This window comes from Cannabis sativa, chromosome 4 (assembly GCF_029168945.1).
Source record: "Cannabis sativa cultivar Pink pepper isolate KNU-18-1 chromosome 4, ASM2916894v1, whole genome shotgun sequence".
NCBI classification, from domain to species: domain Eukaryota; kingdom Viridiplantae; phylum Streptophyta; class Magnoliopsida; order Rosales; family Cannabaceae; genus Cannabis; species Cannabis sativa.
Genome location: NC_083604.1, coordinates 62,470,398 through 62,495,033, shown reverse-complemented (window position 1 = coordinate 62,495,033; position 24,636 = coordinate 62,470,398). Strand labels below are relative to the sequence as shown.

General features: G+C 32.6%; 2 protein-coding genes across 2 annotated transcripts; one reads left to right on the top strand and one right to left on the bottom strand.

The window, feature by feature from the left end:
• Positions 1 to 16,067: 16,067 nt before the first annotated feature.
• On the bottom strand, positions 16,068 to 16,874 carry LOC115713491 (uncharacterized). The gene is made up of 2 exons (XM_030641974.2): positions 16,557 to 16,874; positions 16,068 to 16,268 (listed from the first exon to the last, which is right to left on the bottom strand). Exons 1-2 carry the CDS (start codon positions 16,872 to 16,874, stop codon positions 16,068 to 16,070), a joined length of 519 nt encoding a protein of 172 aa, XP_030497834.2.
• A 5,440-nt stretch (positions 16,875 to 22,314) lies between these two features.
• On the top strand, positions 22,315 to 22,980 carry LOC133037051 (uncharacterized). The gene has a single exon (XM_061113858.1). It carries the CDS (start codon positions 22,315 to 22,317, stop codon positions 22,978 to 22,980), a length of 666 nt encoding a protein of 221 aa, XP_060969841.1.
• Positions 22,981 to 24,636: the final 1,656 nt, after the last annotated feature.

Genomic DNA, 24,636 nt, shown 5'->3' with positions numbered 1-24,636 from the left:
TTTAAAAACCTATTATTACTTGATTGCAAATAGCCATGGTTACTTTTTGCCAGATCTAATGATCTGATGGCTCCCTTGGTCAAGTTAATAATTTGTAACAGGTAAATTTTACAATCTTCTTTCATCTGTGTATGACCTAGCAACATGATAGGATCCATCCAAAGTGTGCCTGTGTGAGCCTATATGTTTATTTTATTATATAGATGCATATAGGTTGTTGCTAAATAAAATGTCACACCATGATAGATTTTATTTAGGTCCATTTAGTTATTGGACCTATTCAATTAATAACAGTTATTCATTTTAAGGTTAAATTCCTCTCTTTTGGGCCTTCAGGTGAGAGTTGGGTGCCATAGAAGTGGGTACGACATACCGAACCCAAGACCCCCTCACATGAACTACCCCAATTGTGAAGGCCCATTTGCCTGATTTGAATAACTGTACTAGGTTAATTATATTAGTTTGACCTAATAAAATTGAATTAGCAACATAATTAACTTTTAAAATATATGAAAATTTATTTTCATTTTAATATTTTAAAGTTAATTTTAAGAAAAACACTTTTAGTTTTAGATATTATTTCTAGACAAACTATTTGTATTTTTCTTGTATTTAATTAAATATAGAATTTTAACTAACTAGATTCTTTCTCGAGCTTATTTAATTAAATATTCCTATTTAAGTTATAAATTAGTTGTATCAACTGATTTTTCTTAACTAACTTAAATTTGAATATTTGATTTAAATTTTAAATCAAGTTGAGGAATCTTAGGCATTAGTTATTAAAGATTCTTAAGATATTTTTTAAGTTAATATTTTTTCAAATATTAACTTGAAATGGAATATCTTAGATATTTTTTTGGTTAATATCTTTTCAAATATTAACTTTAAAAGATATCTTCAAATTAAGTGGTTACAACTTAATTTGTGATATTTAATTAAATCTAGATTTGAAATTATTTAAGTTTTAGATTTTTTCTATACAACTTAAATTAGATATTTTTCAAATTTTGAAAAGATACTTAGTCAAATAAGATATTTTCTAGATAGTAATTTCTAGACTACTTATTATTTCTAATATTTAAATAGGAAAATATTATACTTTTGTGAAATTAATTATTTAAATAATTAATTTTGGTACAATTTTATTAAGTATATTTTTCCTAGTATTAAATAGAAATTAATAATTAAGCCTTCTCTACACTTAATTATTTATTTCTTGAATTTAATACATTTAATTAAGTTGAAAAATCTAAATATCTAAGTTGATTTTCATCATGATACTTAAATATTTATTGATCTTTCATGACACTTAATTAAATAGAAAATTTTTTTTAGGTTGAAATTTAATTTTTCAACTTAAATTTAAATAATTTTCAATATATATTTTTCTTTATTTTATTGATCAATTTCGAAATTTGCATTTTAATTATGCAATATTTTTGAATTTTTTTTTTAATCTTGAAAAATAGATTGAGTTGTAAATTAATTATTTATTTTAATTAATTCTTGGACCAACTACAATCAATGATTTTTTCATTTAATTGATTAATTTAAAATAAATGAATTTAAAATATATATATTATTAGAAATTGAATTAACTAGTCAAAAGAAAATCTAGATAGATAATATTTTTGCTTGAAGTATTTCTTTTCTATTTTTTTATTATTTTCGAAAATTGTATAGTTTTTATACTTAATTTTCGAACTCAATAAATATATTCTCAAAGGAAATTTTTAAGTTGCTAATTATTTATTTAATTCAACTTAAATTAATTTCCTTAATATTTATATTTAAGATTATTACTAAGATGGAAATAATTAATTTTATTTCAATCACCATCTAGTATAATTTTATAAATATTATATTAAATTCTTATTTTTTGAATTTTAATTCTTAAATAGAATTTAATGAGATTTATTTATTAGAATAATAAGAAAATACACTTTAAACAATGAGCTATATTATTATTAAGATATTCGATCTCCATTGTGGGTTTTACACCGCGTTTGTTTTAGTGAGTAATCCTCCCTAATGGAGGAACGTTCATTAGCAATTTCGCACCGTTTAATCTCGCATGATAAGTGGTTTGTAAGTGTTTTATATGGTATAGATCACCCTAATGGTGGCGACCATATTTGACTTGCAAATTGCGAAACAATGGTAGAAGCTCATGAGATAGAATAGCCTTGACTCTCGCCTAAACGGGACAACGCTGGATTCTGATCTTGATCGAATAAAAGGTTGCTAGAATGTTTAACATTTTAGATGAGCTGACAACTCTATTCAATGGATGGTAGCTTTGACTCTCGCCTAAACGGGACACTGATATCAGTTTGTTGAAAACCTTGGAAATTATTTAGGATTGAATTTTTTTTAAGTATTTTCTCATATCATTCCTACTTGCTATGTGCTTATAATTTCTGAATTGATTTTGTGTATTAAACCATTATTAATTTCTATTTGTTGATTTCTATTATTTTGTAGTATCCTGTTTTGTCAAAATAAATCCCATGTTATCACTGTTGACTGAAAATAAGCTGAATGGATCTAACTTTAATAAATGGAATGAGAACATTAATATTGCTCTCATAGGAGAAAGTGCCTTGTTTGTTTTAACTGAGCCGTCACCTGAAGTGCCTGGGGATAATGCATCCAAAGCTGTGAAAGAAAAGTATGAGCGTTGGCAGAAGGCAAATGACAAAGCTCTATACTTTATGCTTTCTAGCATGGTCGACACCCTCAAAACTCGGTTTCTAAAACCGAGAAGGCCGCCGAAGTTATGACGAAGTTAAATGAGCTATTCGGTAAGGCATCACTTCAAATACGCTTGACGCGACTAAGAAGTACATTAACGCACGGATGGAACCTCATCAAAACGTGCGTGATCATGTTCTCCTCATGTCCAGTTATTTCCAAGAAGCCCAGGATCATGGTGCTGAAATGGACAGTGCTACTCAAGTAAGTCTTATCTTGAACAGCCTGACTCCAGCATTTCTACCATATACATCAAATTATGTCATGAATAAGAAGGAAATTGACTTTCATGAATTAGTTAATGACCTTCAAACTTATGAAAATTTGATTGGAGGACCCAAGAAAAAAGGGAGTAAACCTCATCCTGGTAATGGTAATGGGACGATAAAACCTGAAGCAAATGTTGCATCTGCTTCAAAGCCCAAATCGAAGAGGAAGTGGCACAACACTAAGAAGCGAACAAAAGCCAATAAAAAGGCTGTTCCTTCTGGTGATGCTACACTTAAAGGAAAGTGTTTCCACTGCAATGAAAAAGGTCATTGGAAATCCCAGTGTCCTAAACTTCTTGCAAAGAAACAAGGTATTTCCATTTATAAACTTTAAAGAGTTAGTGAATTGTTATCCAATTGGATTTATGATTCTGGACTAACTTTGTTTATTTGTTTTCTTCTTCTTATAGGCCAAGCTACTTGAACTCAATTGAGTTGGATCAGCAAGCTGGACCAAGGGTGAAATCGTCCAGATGAAGATGAAGCTCTTCAATTTTTGAATTAATTGTTTTAGTTTAAAGACAATTTGGATTTCAAATTTTAGTTAGGGATATTTATCCCTGTTTTTCTCATATTGTTGCAATACATTTTTTTTTAATATTAATAATTTTTTTTTTCGAAATTCCCTATTGCAATTTATGAGATTGAGCTTCATTTAATTTTATCTTCATCAATTATTACCACATTATATTTATATGTTTGTATGTGTAAGTGCTTTTATTATTGATGCAAATTCTATAATATTTACAACTCTTCATAGAGTTATATTATATAAACATTAGAAATTATTTCTATGTTTATCAATAATTGTTAATTCTCATACAATTATTAAGAATTTGTTTAATAAAAGGATCTTATGATCTGATAGGGGTGGAGAAAAGTTAAGAAAACTATGCAGTTCAACGATCTTTTATATCTAATGAACTCTGGATAGTATTCAACTCCACATAAACTCTATCACACTAAGAGAATCATGATCTTTACAACCTTTAGGGGTGGATCATAATCTCTATATACTTAGGGGTGGAGGTTATCCATAGTACCCTATATGTATATTCTTAGGGGTGGATACCATTCCACAATTCCCTATGAAACACATATCTTGTTTAAACATAGAAGTAATATAATGAGTTAGCTATTGTCAATATAGATTCTTGATCTTGATTGTATGTTCCATTTCGATTTTATCGTTGTAAGTAAAAGTTTGATACCTTTGAAAGTTCTTTGTTAAAGTTTCACACTACCTTAATTGAGTGGGAGAATTTTAAAGTTCTATACCCATCTTCATTAGGTTGATAATTGTGATAGGTACTTAAGAACACTACTGAAAAGTAAATCTAACCATTCACATGGATAGGTATAGCTTATCAGTATTATGAGAATAAGATAAAGAACTCTAGTTCAGTCCATTCGAATGACTTGAACCAAGAATTCTTAATCCTCATAAAATTTTATGGTATCTTAATTTTGATTACTTTAATCTCTGGCATGTATTTTTCACTTCAAATACTAGTCTGCTAAGTTGATGACTTAGTCTTGACTTAAAGTTTCAGACTAATACAAAAGTCACAACTAGGTAACTCTCTAAACAATCAGAGGTTAAAAGTATTATTTAACCAGACATCTGCTATTGAGTGGGAGCTATCTGAGATGTAATCAAATAGGGAACATTAGAAGATATTCAAGAAGGATTTATGAAAGTGATCTATATGTCAGATATTAAGGAACTGTGTATCAGTTGTCTTTGTATCACACCATCTAATTTCGAAATTCTTAAGATGGTGCTTACTTTGGGGGTGGAGGAATTATTGTATAATAATTCAAGCTCTACCAGAGAAGAACTATAACTTGGTCTATTCGAAAATACCGTAAAGTTATATCACCGAAGAAAAGTCTACACCGTATTATCTCAATTACATATTTTAAAATATGAGAGATATGTCCTCTCGTTAATTCGTATGTACTTTTAAAACAAGAAAGATTTCGTATCCCTTGATGAGTAAAGCATATAGTAAAGGATGTTTCATAAGAGTATTTATGAACTAGTTTCCGAAGTTTGGGTGGATTCAAATATACTACACTTGATCCGAAGATCAAGACATCGAATTGACCTATTTCGCGAGCTTGTTTTATATTAGTGCAAGTGGGAGTTTGTTAGGTTTTATGCCCTAAATAAAACTCTTTACAATCTGATTAGTTATCAATATAATAAATTTGAAGTGATTGATGTTTGCATGAATTTTACATGCTAATGGTTTAATATGTTGAATATGTTTATTACATTCATACACACAAAATCAGTTAAATCCAGATCATATGTTTATTCACAATTACAGTATCGTCAACACAAGGAATGTGATTGTGATCATATGAATCAAAAGTTTTGGTCCCCGTTTCATCGTTGTTATTGGATTTACACTAATGTGATAATCGGCGATGATGTGTACTTACACTTGGAGTAAGTGTTATGTTCTTTCCAGACATTAGTAAAGTATACTAGTTTCGAATGTATGGAGTATACATTGGACTGGACCGATATTGCAACTAAGTTAAGATATTACAAACTTACCGTTATACATATCTTTCCAAGTCAATATCAGTAGTTGATCTTAAGATTGAAAAGAATCTAAATCCTGATATGCTTGGGCTCAACTCAGGAATGCTATTCATGTTCTTTGATTTATTAGTTAAGCCTACTTTTGGGTCAGGGTGATACGTATATTTTGGGAACATGATAGTATGATTGAGTGGGAGTGCTGAACATAAATATGGAATCTATAGCTTCTACTGGTGTATAGAAGTTAAGTGATGATTCCCTTCGAGCTTAGCAAATAGAAGTAAATGGATGAGCTCTTGTTTAACTGACTAATTATTAGATCACTAAACACTATTTACAGGTAGCTAAGTGTTTTAAGGGGCAAAATACATTGAGGGGTGAGAACGGTAAAGAAATCCCATCTCGATGTAAATCATCTATATAGAGGATCTTTAAATCACAATAAGATTATAACAATGGTTAAATGAGATAGTATATTGGTATCGTGAAACATACAATATGCTCTATATAAGTCTGAGAGTGCAATTCTAAGTTCTAAGAGTGGATTCAACGAAGAATTAATAAGTAGGAGTTTACTTGGTAAATTTGGTTCACTTATTGGAAGCTCAGCATATAGATCCATGGTCCCCATTCTAGTTGAGAACATTCTGCTTGTAAGACTCATTAATTGATTCTTGATTGATCAATTATAATTCTAAAGTTAGACTATGTCTGATTTTATGAATTTTCACTAAGCAGGGGTGAAATTGTAAGGAAAAGAGTTTTCTAGGTTTATTTATTTATTAATAGACTTTATATGTCTAATTAATAATTAAATTAAATGACAATATTATTTAATAATGTATTTTAATTATTAAATAATTAGTTTTGACATTTAAAAGGTTAGAATTAGAAAATTGACATTTTTGAGAAAATAGAGATAAAATTTGATAAAATTGCAAAATTAAGTGGGGCCCATTACAACACCTATGGCCGGCCACTTATAAGGCTTTTTCAAATTATTATTTTCATTATTTTAATGCCAAATAATTCTAAACTTAAACCTAGTAAGTTGCCTATAAATAGAAAGTGATGGCTCAGTCAAAATACAAGTTTTCAATAAGCCTTTCTGACAGAAATTTCTCTCTTCAGAAAACTGAGCCTTCCTCACTCTCTACCTTGGCCGAAACCTCTCTCCCTCTTTTCCTTCATCTTTTTCGTGACCCTAGTGAAAGAGTAAGTGCCCACACACAAGCAAGCGCAACTCAATCATAGATTGGAAGACTCGTGAAGGATCAAAGCTTGAAGAAGAAGGAGATTCGGGCTCGATCTTGATTATACTCGCTACGAAAGGAATCAAGGGTTAGAGATCTGAGTGGAAGGAGACATTTATTCCGCTGCATCAATGTAAGGTTTTCTTAACTTTATATGTGTTTATTTTATCGTTTTAGAAAGTTCATATTTAGGATGTTAATAAACATACTTGTGAGTAGATCTAAGATCCTGGTAAAATAATTCCCAACAATTGACACATAGACAGCTGCTAGATACTACTAGTGTCTTTTAGCATTTCTCATATATACTTGTATTGAATAGAAGTATGCAAATTTCATTGTTTCAAATCATTAAGAGTACATCACGTAAACTACTCAGAATTATAGTAGCCAAATAAGTGCAACCAGCATTTAACGACGAAACTCTAGCCAAATTGTGAGCAACAAGATTAGCGTTTGATAAAAATTAAAAAGACATTTTTCAAACTAGAAAGAACTTGTTTGACTTGGAGATGCATAACCTAAAAATAGAAGGCAAATCCATCAAATTTCGGACAGCTTGAATCGTGATCAAACTGTCCGACTCCAACACCATATCTTCACGATATGACCAACTCAAAACCTCTTTAACCCTAATAGCCTCGGCAAGAACATGGTCAGCCACACCCATCTCACTTGCTATCTGAGCCAAAATAAGCTGACCAGAAGAGTCTCGTGCCACCCAACCATACCCATGCCTATTCAGATTGCTAAAAATAGCTGCATCAACATTGATTTTAATCGTATTACCAATTGGTGCAATCAAGTGCGCCGTCTTGTAAAGAGAACAAACATGAACTAAAAGTTTATTACCTTGAGCACATCTCCATCGATTAAAATTTCCTTTAGCCAAAGAAATACCTCTTTCACAGTCTTATTCTTATCATTCCAAGCTTTACCATTGCGCACAGACCATAACGCCCAGCAAAGCATAACAACTCTATGCTTTACCTTAGAATTCCAATTCTAAAACATGTCATGAAGCCATCCTCCAAAAGAATTTTCCCCAATCTCCACTACCAAAATACCAACCATCTTTTAGCATGCAAAAGGGAAAGAACACCCCACAAGACAATGTGAGATAGACTCAGCAACTCGTAACCACTTTGGACACAACAACGAGGGAAGAGGGACATGTTTCACACCTAATTGGACTTGAGTATGAAGACAACTAGAAGCAACCCTTCAAACCAAATCCTTAATGTTAGGAGGAACTCTCATTTCCCACAACGCTTTCCAAAAAATTGAATCGATTATCCTTTAAGCTCTTGAATAAGCCGATAAGCACTCTTAACCGAATAAACACCATATCTTTTACCTATCCATTGTCAGATATCATCAAACATTGAGGGGAATAAATAAATGCTTAAAATGAGCTTAACATCTCGCTCCACGAAGATCTCTTTAAGAACCTATTCATCCCAAGATGTTTCTCCAACCTTTATAAGACTAAAGACATTTCGATTTGCCACACTAGGGTGATCCGAAACAGCAAATGAATAATCTTGAACTAGAAGCCAAGGGTTCCTAAGGATATCAATACTCATCCCTAAACAAACAACCATACGACCGCCTTTTTGAGTAAGACTGAGCTTCATTAAAATTAGTGCAATATTAAATCATGAAGCCGCCTAAAACCAAGCCCCCCCATGAATCTTTGGAAAACACATACTGTTGACCTCCCTTTTAGCTAACAATACTGAGTCTTTAAAGCAATGATAATGAGTGATCAAAATAATAAAATAAAGCAGTAAGAACACACAAGATTTATAGAGGTTTGACTTCTGATAGTGGTTATATCCTACTCCCCTTTTAGTTGTATCACTTTTAGAGAATTATCAAGATCATAAGGTCCGGCCAGGTGAGTTTCCTGATAATCTTAAGAAAGCTTACAAGTATTTTTTTCAAAGTAATTGCTCTTTCAGAATGCAAAAAAATGAATCCAGAAATAGTGATATGACCTCACTACTTATAGGGCAAGTACATTACAACTATCATGAGTTAATAGAAGAGAAATTAGGGAAACTTAAAAATCAAATCCCATAATTTTCTCAATCGTATAAAATCAATCCCAAAAAGATAGGGATTCTAAATGGACTATAATTATGGAGATATTTTGGGGAAAATATCTCTGAGAATCTTTACTTGATCTGTGCTTCTATCCAGATAATGGAACTTGGTCTACGTGCTTGATCTACTTCATCATTAAGTACAGGTGCGTGTTCTTTGTCCAATAGTCTTCGTTTTTGCTATACGAAAAAGAAACCAAGATGTAAAGACCGCTTAGTTTAATTTGGAAATTAGCAGTTAATCACGTTTAATTATGAAATTATTTATAGCTATTTAAATAATTTATTATACTGTTATTATTGAATTCAGAGATGCATTTTTATGTCATGTAGTAGTTTTCATAATTTTTGCATTCCGGTGCCCGGTATTTTGGAACTCGGTGTTCGGCTCAGTAAAAATCACAACTTAGTATGTTAGTAGTTTGGGACGGTTTATTAGACATTGGGAATGTCGGGAATGGCCGGGAAGTTAGAATTTCCCAAAAATACCCCTTTAGTGTTAATTATGTTATTTTAGTATGGAGGGGCAAAATGGTCTTTTTGCCCCCAATGATATTTTGTCTTTTAGTGGGCCTTATTTGATTGAATTAAGTGTTTTATTTTGTATTTGTTGGCTGAAATGATTAAGTAAAACCCCTTATTTTATTTTACAAAATTACTAAGTTTCAAAAGTTAGAAAAATTTAGAAAGAAAAGCAAAACTTTTTCTCTCAAGCTCTCTCTCTTTTCGGCCCTCCTTGAGCAGCAAGGAAGTGGATTTTTTCCTGGTGATTCAAGCTCATTTTGACCAGATTTAGTGATCTCAAATTGTTGGTAAAGTTTCTTCATCTTTCTCTTATGTTTCTTGAAAGTTTTTAAAGAGAAATGGTAGGTTGCATGCTAGTTTTGGGGTGGCTGTTGTTGCTGTGTTTATATGTTGTTTTCAGGGAGTTAAGCATGTTAAATTAAGGTTATTTGAGCTGTTTGTGAAGCATGATAGTTAGGTTGAGTAAAGCTAAAGTTTTTCTATGCAAAAGTTTGGTTTTCAACATGAAATTGTGTGTTTTGTTGCTGTGTTTGTTGAGGTCGAATTCTTGTGTTTTCAGAAGCTTTTATATGCATGATTAAGTAGATTTAAGCTAGTTTGGATGCATGTTATCTAGGTTTAACCAAGTTTGAGTTTGGAACTCAAAGCTTGAGCTTTAATGGTGATTTTTGTTTATGTGCGTTCTGGGTGGATTTGATGCTTTAGAAATGTTCTAGGGGATGTTTAGAACAGGTCTGGAAGTTTTGGTATGGTTTGGTGTTGATTTGAGCAAAGTGTGAAATTTTGAATTGTCGTCATGAGAACCGGAATTCCTGTGCATCCGAATTCCGAATGTCTCAAATTTCCCGAATCGAAATTCTATTGGGCAACCTGCCATTACCTGTCAGGGAAAATTCAGGAACCCTAGTTTTCCTCGATTTTATGTTTTTTGGGGTATTGCCATGCTGTTTATCGATAGGGAAACTTTAAGTTCCTAGTTTAAGTCCCCGGGAAGTGATTTAGCGTATCACTTATAGCGTTGTGATTTTTATGGTTTGTAGAGCCCGTAATTCGCGCGTATAGTTCCAAATAAGGACCGCATTAATTCGAATTCAGAATCCGTAAGATTAGTATAACAAGATGCATATGTAGATTACATGTTTAGCGTGCATGTAGGAAGCCTGTTAGATTAAATTAGATATGTATGTTGGCTTCGAACCATCCAACTGTGTCACGTCGGTAGACAGCCGGAGTATGACCAAGAAGTGAGTATGACCGGCTCGACCGATCGGTCGACACTTAGGTTGGTGGTTCCGTACTATTTGACGTATCACGCCCGACAGCTGAGTATGACCAAATGACGGAGTATGACCTGCTCGACCGATCAGCCGATACCGTAACACGCTCAGATAGGCCGAGTATGACCTGCTCGACATCGGCCGTTACTTGTCAATAGTACCGTCCCTATGAACGTTCGAACTCGCACGTGTTGGACACAGCAGTTAGGGGGACTCAGTATCGTGTTGGACACGGCAGTTAGGGTTATGGTCAGGGGTATGGGTGTCTGACCATGACCGGGATTTATGTATGAGTATTATTATGCTTTTCTTACTGAGTCTGTCGACTCACAGTGCTATGTTTATGTGTAGGTAAAGGTAAGGCTAGGGCTGATGGACCGTGAGCGAGCTGGTGAAGATTGTACATGTCGGGGCGGTTAGGCCTGGAGCGTACGATCCTCGAGACAGCAAGGCTATTTTTGTAATTAGTCGCTAGGCGACAAGTATTTTATGCAGACAGTAAACTTTTGTAAATGATTTTGTAATCGGGATCCCGAGTCTTTTGTATAAATATTTTATAAGTTTAATTAAAAAGCAAAAATTTTAATTAATCACGTTTTCCATAAACCTCGTTGATTAGCAACGAGCTGCACAACATGTTTAAAAATCACGTAATACGCCTATGTTAGTTAGGGTGTTACACAAGATCAATGTTGAGGGCGTGAGAAATTACGGATGGGGCTATATCCTGACCATGTCTTCATGCGACTAGGCAAAAATGTCAAGGTTTGCTCTTGAAAGTCTTATCAAAGTAAATTTTATTTTGAGCAACAAACCTTGTCAAATATTGACTTTCTTAGTCGTAATAGTGGGATCGATCTCTACTTCTTCTAATTCCTATACAAGACGATGCTTGTACTTAGGTCCCCAAAGAGATGATCCATGTCTTCATCCCCACCTTAGGTGGACCTTTTTTACTTAAAATTTTCTCGACCTTTAATCCTTTGTCGGCTGTATTTTCCTTTTTTCCCTTGGTCAAGGCAAGGTAGTAGCATTAATGTGCAGTCTTTTGATCTCCTTTTAGACACCCAAGACCATTCCCGGTCAATAAACTTGATACATAAATGGTAGACTGAGGTTACAACTTTAAAGTCATATAGAGTTAGCTGACCTATCATGACATTAAATGTAGAAGGGACATCAATCACCAGAAATTAGGCCATCAGCGTGTTTTTTGTTAGAGTCTTTGCTACGGTGAGTGGGAGACGAATATGTCCAAGTGGAGCAATGTTCTGTCTGGAGAAATCGTACACCAGCTGAGCGTAAAGAACTAAGTCTTTTAGAAGAAGTCCCATCTTTTTATATGTTGACTTGAAAAAAATATTTGAGGAAGCTACGTTATCGATCATTGACTGAGCCACTATCATGTTGGCAATTTGTACTTCAATGACTAGGGTGTTGGGGATTATTTTACCGGGATCTAGTTTACTACCATGTATGTTGTTTAACATCCTAAATATGAATTATCTAAAATAATAGAATTTAAACACATATAAAGTTAAGAAACCTTACATTGATTGCAGATGAATAATATGACTCCTTCCACTCAGATCTCTAACCCTTGTTCCTTTATGTCGTAGAGTATTATCAAGATCTGACCCCGATTCTCCTTCAGGTGTTGGGTTCTTCACAATCTTACACACTATGTTTGAGTACTTGACTTGCTATGGGTGGGCATGTACTCTTTCACTACGAGGCTTGAAATTATGAAGAAAAAGAAGGGAGATTCGAATTCTATAGAAGGAGGTTCTCAAGTTTTCTAGTTGTCTGACAAAGAATGAACACTAGAATGACTTAAGTTGTATGAGAATGAGAACCATTTTATTCCTAATATAGAATTTCTCTTAGGATTAGATTTAAATTATATGAAATTTAAAAAATGATAAATAATTGGCTAAAAATACCCTTAAGTGGTGGGCCATAAGATGGGCCCCACTAGTTAGATTTTTGCTATTTTATTCAACAATTTATCTTTGCTTTCACAAATGTCATATTTTCTAATTTCAATCATTTAAATGTCGAAACTATTTATTTAATAATTAGAATTAATTATCAAATAAAATTTCCATTTAATTAATTTATTAATTAGACTTCATAAAGTCTCTTAGTTAACAAATAAACTCTAAAACCTCTTTTCTTCACAATTAAGCCATGGCTTAGTGAAAGTTCATAAATAAGACATTATAATTTTAGAATTATAATTGATTAATTAAAACCAATTAACTGAGTCTTACAAGCAGTATTATCTCAACTAGTGTGGGGACCATGGGCCTATCTAACCAAGCTTCCAATAAGAAGATCTAGAATTTACCAAGTAAATCCTCTAACTTATTAATTCTTCCTTGTGCCACTATATATTCAAAATTGCACTCTTAATTATATAGAACGCTCTGTATGTTCCATGATACAGATACGCTGAATTATCCATTATTCTTATCCCAATAATCAAAGATCTTCTATAGATGATTTACATCAAGTAGGGTCAAATTTACCGTTCCACCTCTCAATGTATTTTATCCTTAAGACACTTAGCTTCCTATAAATGATATTTCAGTAAACAAATATAATTACTGAAATAAGAGCTCTTCCATTTATTATTATTAAGCTAAGCTCGAAGGAAATCCTCATTTCACTTCTATTTCCAGATAGAAGCATTAGATTCCATATCTATGATTAGCGCTCTCACTCAATTGTACTATCATGTTCCCAAGATATATGTGTTAACCAAACCAATTGGTAAGCTTTTACTAACAACTCTAAGAACATAAATAACACTCTTGAGATCGAACCTAACCATATTAGGATTAAGATCTTTTGATGTAAGATCAACCAGTGATATTAACTTAGAAAGATACAACAGTTTGTTTATAATATCTTTACCAAGATCAATATCAGTCACAGTCCAATGTACAGTCTATACAATTGATACTAGCATACTTTACCTATGCCCTGAAAAGAACATAACACTTATCCAAGGTGTAAGTAAACTTTATCGCTGACTATCACATCAGTGTAAATCCAGTGCACGGATGAATCATGGGACATAAACTTTTGAAGCATATAATCACAATTACCCTCCACTGTGTTGACATCACTGTAATTGTGAATAACTATATGTTCTGGATTTAACAGAAATTGTATATTCAACCATACACATGAAAAACTACATGTAAACATAAATGACTTCTAATCTTTTATTGATAAAAAAGAAGATTATATTGAAATGGGTTTTATTTAAGGCATAAAATCCCAACAAACTCCCGCTTGAACTAACATAAAACAAGAAGTGCATTTCAATCAATCCATTATCTTGATATCCATATCAAATTTAGTGTATTTGACTAAATCCAGATAACAGGAACTGTAAAGCTATGGTAAGCAACTGCTTTCTCCACCATTACATCCTTTGTGTTCATAAAACATTATGTAACATCGCATTTCTATATGCATTACTCCTCTAGAGATGCTGAATTCTTTACTACTTGTTAAGTGCATCTGAATGTAGAGAAGACACATCTCTATTTCTATCTAAAAAAGGAATAGAGATGAAAACAGTTAAGAACTTTCTTCAGTTTGAATAACTTTCTAGTGCTTTCCAAAACAACTAAGTTATTTAGCTTCACTGGTGGAACTAAATTATTATAGATGGGGTTTTACATCCTTCTAGAATAATTCTTCCACCCCCAGAGTAACTACCATCTCTAATATTAAGTTTTGAGTTGGTGTAGATATAAATATTCTAATATACGCCCCTATCATCTAACATATAGGTCACTTACAGAGATTCCTTCTTGATTGTCTGCCAATGTTCCTTGTTTGATTACATCTTTGATGACTCTCACTCAACAGTAGGAGTCTGGTTAATGCATACACAAGTGTGCATTTAACCTCTTACTATTGTTACTTAGGGACCTTTTGTTGTGACATTTTATCTTACTCTGAAACATTAAGTTCCTTCTAGACTAAGTCATCAAAATAGCATTTTAGCATTAACATTAATGTAAAATACTTGCTTAAAATTAAGTAATCATTAGAGATATCATAAAACATTTCATAAGGAACAGGAATTGTGCTTGAGTCATTCGAATAGACATTGGAAAAATTTTCTATCTTATCCTCATAATACAAATAAGTTAATACTATCTATATGAATGGTTAGAGTAACTTTTCTTAGTTTTATTTTAAAGTTCATTTCTTGAACATATCATAGTAAATTAATCACTAGTGTCAACCAAATAATAATGGGCTCGAATTTTAAAATCCTCCCACTAAGATAAGATACTGTGATTTTATGTCCAAGGACTTTTACTAGTATCAAGTTACTATTATGATAGTAACATATTTATTTGAACACTTACAGGATCAAGAATAAGTTCTATTAATTTACTTGTTAGTTTATTATTATATATCCATGTCTAATCAAAATATATGTGTCATAGAGATTTTATGGTGTATTGAGTATAGTCTAGAGTTCAAAGAGTTTGAACTGCATATATCAATAACTTCTTCCACCCGTAAGTGTTATAGAGATTCTGTGGAGTTTCGAATGTAATCTAGAGTTCAATATATATAAAGATCTTTGAACTGCATATATCACTTCTTAACTTCTTCCGCCCCTATCAGATCAAAAGAATTTTTTATTAAACAAATCTTAATAATTTCTTAAGAAATGAAAATTATTCATAAACATTGAAGTTAAATTTTAAGTGTTTATGTGGTATTATCTCTTTGCGGAGATTATTATACCATAGATTTTGTATCATTAATATATACAAAACACATAAAACATGATAAACATATAAATATATTACCATATTGGCATACAAGTTAAGAAAATATGAAACTCAATTTCATAAAAGCAATTCATACTGAAAACCTCTTAAAGAGAAAATTTTATTTATACTCTCAAAAAAATATCATAATGAATTATCTGCAATAATATGAAATTGGGAATAAACATCCCATACTAATAATTGAAACTAAATTATTTAATAACTAAAATAATTAATTCAAAAATTAAAGAAGATAACGAGCTTCATCTTCAACTTGGACAATCTCCACCCCTCTGTCCAACCATCCGTCTCAACTCGCTAGGATAACAATCCAAGTTTAAGCAGCTGGAGCTGAAATAAAAAGAAAATAAACATGGTTAATATATCTAGAATTAATAACTAAAGGGGATAATGATTCTCAAAAACACACGAACTCACAATAAAGTTGGAAATACCTTGTTTCTTTGCCAAAAACTTAGGACACCAGGATTTTCAGTGCCTATTTTATTGCTATAGAAGCAATTTCCTTTTTTCCTTTGCTTTTGGATTAGTAGCCTTTTTACCCTTATTAGCTATGTTAACAACTTTAAGAGGCTTCTTGCTATTCTTCCATTTCTTCTTCTTAGGTTTCAAAGTAGAGGCAATGTTTGCCTCAGGCTTTGTCGTATCAGCAGCAGCAGTACTAGAAATAGGAGCTTTGTTTCCTCCTTTCTACGGTCCTCCAATCAAATTTTCAAATGTCTGAAGGTTTTTGATCAACTCGTGAAAGTCAAATGTCAGCTTGTTCATGACATAATTTGAAGTAAAGGGCAGAAAAGTTGGAGTCAAACTAGTTAAGATCAAACTCACTTAAGTTTCTTGATCTATAATAGCTCCACGATTCTTATCTTCCTGGAAGTAACTAGCTATTTGGAGTAGGTGATCACGCAATTTCTGATGAGGTTTCATCCGCGAATTGATAAAGTTTTTGGTCGCCTCAAAACAAGCTTGATATGACACCATTCGAAACAGTTCAGTTAGCTGGTTAATGATTTCTACAACCGTAAGAGTGTTTGCAAATCTTGTTTTCAAGGTATCAACCATGCTAGACAACATAAAGTATCGAGCTTTATTGTTAGCATTCTGCCAACGCTCAAACTTTTCCTTAACTACCTTGGTTTCATTCTCACCTGGTTGCTTAGGAGCTTCTTCAGTTAACACAAACATGGAGTTTTCACCTAAGAGAGCAATATTAATGTGCTCTTTCCATTCGACAAAATTAGCTCCAGAGAGCTTGTTGTCAGTCAACAGTGACACAATTAGGTTGTTAATAGTCATATTGAAAACTACAAATATCAATAAATAAAAATCAAATAAGGTTCAATACAAAATCATACACATTCAGAAATTATTAAGCATTTAGCAAGTAGAAATGACATGTGAAAATACAAAATCAAACAATCCTAAATAATTTCCAAGGTTTCCAACAAACTGATACAGTGTCCCGTTAAGACAAGAGTGAAATATATAATTCATTGAATAGAGTAGTCTGCTCATCTAAAATGGATACCATTCTAGCAACCTTCTATTCGATCAAGATAAGAATCTGGCGTTGTCCTGTTTAGGCAAGAGTCAAGGCCATTCTATCTTATGAGCTTCTACCATTGTTTCATACTTTGAAAGCCCTACTCTTAACAACCATTATTGGGGTGATCGTTACTAAGAATAAAAGACTTACAATAGTACTTATCTTTTGAGATTCTACGATGTTAAATTGCTAATGAACGAACATATATTAGGGATGAATCTCACTAAAATAAGAACTATGTAGAACCAACAATGGAGATCGAATATTTTTATACTAAAGCTCATTATTTAAAAATATATATTTTCATCTATCATTTATTTTAATATTTATTTTTATTTAATTAAAATTACTAATTTAGATAACTCTAAATATAAATTTTAATTAAAATATTTACAAAATTATACTTAGATAGATCTGAAAATAACAAAAACTTATTTTCCATCTTAGTATTAATTTTCAATAAATATTATAAAAATTACTTAATTTAAGTTGGTCCAAAATTAAGTAAAATTAGTTTTCAACTCAAATTTAATTTTCTAATAAATATATGTAACTAAATTAGAAATCCAATGTGTTTAAAGATAAATACATTTCAGAAATTTATATAAAATAAAATAAAATAATTCCTAAAAAATTATTCAAATTTATGTTGATATAAAATTAAGTAATAAATTAATTTTCAGCACAAATATAATTTTTCTTTTTAATTAAATTCTTAAGAAAAATATCAAATATTTAAGTGTCTTGAATAAAAATTAACTTAAATATTAATTTTGTACTTAATTAAATATATCTAGAAAAATACCAAAAGTCTACTCAAAAAATAACCATCTAGATATTTAATTACTAATTATTTATTTTCTAATTAAAAAATAATATATTTTAGTCTATTTATTTTAATTAATCATTAATGCAAAATTTACTCGATTTAAGTTAATCTAAAATTAATTTAAAATAATTAATTTTCAACTCTAATCCGTTTTAAAAAAAAATTAAAATATCTACATTTAAATAATGCATTTCAAAATTTAATGAGATAAAGGATAAAAAAAATAAAATAAAAAGAAAGGCGTGCGAGTTTCTCTCTGAGCTTTGTCCATGGCGAAGAAGCGCAGGGTGGTCCGAAAGCCTATTTTACGAGAGGCTAGTGTGGAATCAAATGCTAAGGGTGAGGGGAATGGTCGGAATGTTCAAGAAACTGGAGAGGAGGCAGTTATAATCTAGGAGGCTGCGATTGACGAAGGATTGAAGGAGGGGATTGATGACCTAATTCTGGAGAAAGATGGCTATGGTTTAGGCGAAGGGGACAAACTGGTCGGAGAACAAACGTGGGCAGATATTGTGGATAATGAGGACCTTCAAGCTCAATATTAGAGTATTTGGAGGAAGTTTCCAATGAGCAAGATCCAAGATTAGGAATCGAGATTGAAATTTGAAGAACCTCTGATCAAGGAAGGTGTTCGAATCGCTCAAATTGATGCAGAGGAGGTAGAAGTTCAGGCTGCTTGTTGGAATGCTACAGTCATTTGTATGGTGTTGGGGGCAAAAAACCACCGTTTGCAGTTTTTGAAGGATTCCTGAAAGGAATGTGGGGAAAACTAGGAATAGCTCAAATCGTGCGTATGAATGGTGGATACACCATTGTCAAATTCAATGATGAAGCTACTAGAGATCATGTGCTAGAGCATGGAGTCATTCAATTCGACCGGAAACCAGTAATTACTAGACCTTGGACTACTGATTTAGATTCTGTTAAATTGGTTAAATCAGTACCTTTATGGATTTGGCTACATGACTTGGGTGCAATATTGGGGGAAGAAGTGTTTGAGTGCTTTAGTTAGTACTATTGGAAACCCTATCATGGTAGATAAGGTCACTAAGGAGAGATCTATGGTCAAATTTGCTAGAGTTTTGGTGGAAGTTGATATTACGGATAATCCTCCGAGAGTTATTCATTTTATTAATGAAAAAGGAAGGCTTGTTGAGCATGGGTAGATTATGAATGGTTACCAGTTAAATGCAAGAGTTGTGGGGGATTCGGGCATATCATGGCAGATTGTAGAAAGGGTGAGACTAAACAATGGGTTAAAAAAGAGGAGAAAGGAGGAGGAGTGGAGAAGAATAAGGGTAAGGAAGTAGAGTTAGAAGCTAAGAAGAAGGGGGATGATGTTCAGGAAGGTGGTGACTTGGATAAGAAAGATGAAGGAAAGCGGATTGAGAAGGAAGATGATGTTGTGGGGATAAAAGGAGATAGTGAAGTTGGGGAGGCCATATGTCATTCAGTTCAGGGTGAAAATAGGCCTAATGAAGCTGTAAAAATTAGGAAGGAAGGAGTTGAAGGGAATTGGGAGACACCTAAAAAGACTCATTTGATTAAGCCTAAGAAGATGGTTTCGGATCCAAGGAGAAATGACAAAGGAAGGAACTCTTTTGATATATTACAAAATAAGGGGAGTGGGACACATGGAGAACTTGTTAGCTTAGTGTCATTATGAATTGTTGCAATATAATGTGTTGGAATGTGAGGGGCCTTAATAAAGAGAAAACACAAGAGGCAGTGTTGAAGGTTTGTAGAATAAAGGAGATTGGTGTTGGAGCTTTAGTGGAAACTAAGTTGAAAGGAGAGAAGGTGAAGGAAATGATGTCTAATAAGTTTATTGGTTGGGATAGTTATACCAGTCGAAGAATTGAAGGTTGGCTTCTGCTCTTTTGGAAAAAGACTTTTGCTAGGGTGATAGTGATTGAAGAATCAAATCAATTTGTTCATTGCTATGTAAAGTTAGCTAGTCATACTCAAGCTTTCTGTGCTACATTTGTGTATGGGATGAATGGTTTGGAGGATCGTAAGGAGCTTTGGAAGAACCTAGTTAATCTTAGGTTCCCGGTTAAACCTTGGATTATTCTAAGAGATTTCAATGCTCTTATTGATTATGGTTATCAGGTTGGAGGGACACCGGTTTCAAGAAGCGAAATAAAAGATTTTAATAATTGGTTGACCTTGGGGTATGTGGACCCTTTGAAGAGGCAGTGATCGTTTTTTACTTGGTCTAACAACCAAGGGTGTCATGACCGAATCTACTCTAGAATTGATTATGCTTTCAAGAATGAGGATTGGGTGGATTTATTTCCTAATTCTATAGCTACTTTCAGTTGGGAAGAGGTTTCTGATCATTGTGCTATAGTCATCTCTTCAACAGTAATGGTGGAGATAGTAGTGAAACCTTTTAAATTTTTTAACTACTAGACTGGCCATGGGGAGTTTAAACCAGTGGTTAGGGAAAACTGGCAGAAACTAGTGCATGCTACTGGTCTTTTAGGCATTTAGCGTAAACTGGCTAGACTTAAAGATGTGCTGAAGGTGTTTAGTTCTTCTAGGATTGGAAGTGTGGAGACTAACTTTCAAAAAGCTCGAGATAGGTTTATTGAAGCTAAAATGCAAGCTCAGAACAATCCAGGAGATGAGATCTTTGTGAATGCAGAGATGATTGCTGCTTCAGATTTTGTGCTTCATGAAAAAATGCTGAAAAGTATGCTTGTTTAAAGGAGCAAAGTCAATTGGCTGAACCAAGGAGATGGGAATACAACTTACTTCTTTGCTTGTATCAAGAAGAGAAGGGAGGAGAATAAAATAGCAAGTTACATGGATATCCAGGGGAACATTGTTGATAGCTATCCTGAGGTGGTAAAGCACTATATTGATCACTTTAAGAGCTACATGGGCAGCACCAATGATGTTGGCAATCAGCTTAAAAGTAGAGTGTTGGATGTTGGGAATCGGTTAACTCTCTCACAGCAATTGAAGTTTTCATCCTTTCACCAACAAAGAGATCAAGAAGGCAACGTTCAGCATTCCGAGTTCGAAAAGTCTGGGTCCGGATGGTTATAACTCTGAGTTTTTTAATGTGCTTTGGTCTGAAATTGGAGCTGAGGTGCGTAATGCTATCAAGGATTTCTTTAATACTGGTATGATTCCTGATCAACTGAATGAAACTATCATTACTCTTGCTCCTAAGGTTAAAAATCCGAAGAGAGCCATTGATTACAGACCAATCGCTTGTTGCTCCACAGTTTACAAGTGTATCACCAAGTTGATTTGTAAAAGGCTTGCTGAAGTTCTTCCTTGGTTGGTTCATCAAAATCAGGGAGCTTTTATCAAGAATAGATCTATTGCTCACAATATTTTGATATTCCAAGATCTGATAAAGAATTATGGGAGGAAGATTGTCTCTCCTAGATGTGCAATCAAGATAGACTTGAGTAAGGCCTATGACACTGTAAACTGGGGCTTTGTTGAAGACGTATTAAACTTTCCAGCTAAGTTTGTTATGTGGATTATGAAGTGTTTGAGAGGCACCTCTTATACTATCATAATGAATGGAAGGTTCCAAGGTAACTTCAGGGGGAAAAAGGGGCTGCGACAAGCGGATATGATGTCACCTCTCTTGTTTGTGCTCATCATGGAGTATCTCTCAAGAAGATTGATGTTGGAATCCTCTAAAAAAATATTTAAGTTTCATCCGATGTGCAAAAGTCTAAAGTTGATTAGTCTTTGTTTTGCGGATGATCTTATTCTCTTCAGCAAGGGGAATCCGGAGGCAGTCCACCATCTCAAAGTTTCTTTGGAAAGTTTCTCGGAGGTCACAGGATTGATCCCGAATAAGGAAAAATCTTTAGTTTATTTGGGGGGAGTTTCTTCTGGTGATAAAGCTGAGATGTTGGAAGATTTACAATTCAGAGAGGGATCCTTTCCTCTCAAGTATCTAGGAGTGCCTCTTAGACCAACTAAATGGAAGAGAGAAATTGTGACACTATCCTGAAGAAGATTAAATTGCGGCTGAACACCTAGGCAACGAGACATCTCTCCTATGCTGGCTGAATTCAACTAATTCATTCGGTGCTTTTGGGGCTTCACAATTATTGGATGAGCATTTTTATACTGGCTCAAAGTGTGATCACGGAAATAGAAAGGCTCTATCGGGGTTTCCTTTGGAGATCCAAGGATGGGAAAAGCAAGATCCACTTGGCTTCTTGGGAAAAGGTATGTCTTCCTAAACCTTTTGGTGGTCTTGGCTTTAAAAATAGAGCTAATTGGAATAGATATATTATGGGAAGAAGTTTGTTTGGGCTCTCATGAATAAGATGGACATTCTTTGGGTTAAATGGCTAAATAATATATAGATATATATATATATGAAGGGTGCTGATTTTTGGGAGTATGAATTGAAGGGGGATGTTAGTTGGTATTGGAAGAAAATTTTCCTTCTAAGGAAGAGATTTAGCAAGCACAATGTGATAGCTGCTGTTACAAATGGGAAGTTTAGAGCTTCTCGGCTTTATAATGGTCTCTTACAGCAGAATATTGATTGTTATGATAAGGCTGTTTGGTGTAATTTATTGCTGCCCAAGCATAGATTCATCCTTTGGCAGGTGGTTCATGGTCATCTCCTCACAAGAGACAACTTTTCCAAGTTTCACATTGAGTTAGAGACTAAAGGTTGTCATGTTTGCAACTTTGAAGAGGAGAGTCATAGTCATTTGTTTTTCAGTTGCAGATACTCAAGAATTGTTGTGCAGCGAATCTTTGACTGGTGTGGGTATTTGTCGTGGCCATTGGACTTCAATGGCTGGTTATGTTGGTTGTCTAGTAAAAATCCTGGTATAATCATTCTTGTAATTGCTGTCACAGTTTATATGATTTGGAAGAATAGAAACCACTGTGTCTATAATGATAGTTGTTATATTGTGTTGAAATCAGTAAAGGAAATTAAACATATAGTTCATGATAGGGTGTATAACATGAAGGATAGGAAAGTTGTGCTTGCTGAAAAAGGCTTGTTTTTGCGCCTTCTTCAGTAGCAGTTTGTTTTGGCTGATGTTGGCCGGCTGTAGTGGTTTTTTGGGTTGTTTTGGGGCTGTTTTTTTGTAGCCTTGGTGTAATTGGTTGGTTTTGATTAATGAATTCTTCTCTTTAGTCAAAAAAAAAAAATTAAAATATGTTTTGAAAATTATTCTAATTTAAGTTGTTCTGAAATAAAAATTTCTAACTTAAATATAATTTTCCATCTAATTAAATTTCTTGAAAAATATCTAATATTTAAGTGTCGTGAATAATTCTATTTAATTAAATATATTAAAATTAGAAACAAATAATTAAGTATCTTGAATAAAATCAACTTAATTATTAATTCTAATTTAATATATAAGAAAAATATTCTAATTTAAGATGACCTAAATTAATTAAAATTAATTTTCAACTTAAATATATTTTCCTAATTAATTAAATATTGGAAAATATAATTTAGTAACTAGAAATAACTATCAAGAATATATTAAATTAAGTGTATTTTTCTAAATTAATTTTAAAATAAGCTAATAAAAAATTAGTTTCATCTATTTTAAAATTAATTATGTTGATAAGTTAATTTTAATTAGGCTAAACTAATATAATTAGCCTAATACAATTATTTAAATAAGGTAAATGGGCCTTCACAATTGGAGTAATTAATGTGAGGGATGGCTGGGTTCAGTATGTTGTTCCCACTACTAAAGCTCCTAACTCTCACACAAGGCCCAAATGAGAGGAGTTTCACCATTAATTAAAGGGAAATTTACATGGTGTACTAACTTTTGTCATTTTTTTTACAAAAATTCTGCCAGGCAGTATTTTTTACTTTTTTACTGTGTTTTTTTATAAGTTTCATGCTGCAGTATACTGTGTTAAGTTTTCACTGGTGTTCTACTGTTGTTTTACTGGTGTTCTACTGTTGTTTTGAGCTGTTCTGCTTTGTGTTTTACTAGTGTTTTATAAAACACAGTATTTTTGTAAAGATTTCCGTGTGATAGTATTTTTGTAAAAATTAACCTAAATTCTAGTATTTTTGTAAGTTTCCCTTAATTAAATAATTGTTATTCATTAAATAAACCCAATACTAATTGGGCCTAAATAAAACTATCAATGTGATATTTTATTTTAGGAACCTAGTCCATTTAATGTAATATCCAGATTAAAATAGTATTTATTTTTTTTTCTCTCCTTGGGATATTAATTGTGTGAGGATAATTATCTTATATATTTGTGTTGTTAGTGAGTTGAGATTATTGCTTAGATTATTGTACCAATTTTCTAGAGAGAGTTAAAGTTATATTAACTACGAAAGTAAAATATTATGGTATTTTTACAAGGTAGGTAATCATTTAATTAAAGCCCAATATGAAAGTTTATTAGGGTTTTATAAATTATTTAGTGGATTTTAATTAATGGTATAAGTGATATCAAATAACATTATTATAGAATTAATGTTAAAAATTCGTAGATTTGGATAAATTCGCAGGATTAAAAACTGTTTTACTAAAACGATCATATCTGGAGTTCTAGAGCTCGGATTGAGGTGATTTCAGTGGCGTTGGAAAGATAATTCAAAGATCTATCAATTATATAGAAATAGATTTATCGTAATTTTAACTTTATTGGGGTCAAAATTAAGCTACAAAGTGACGACCTTTAGTATAGTA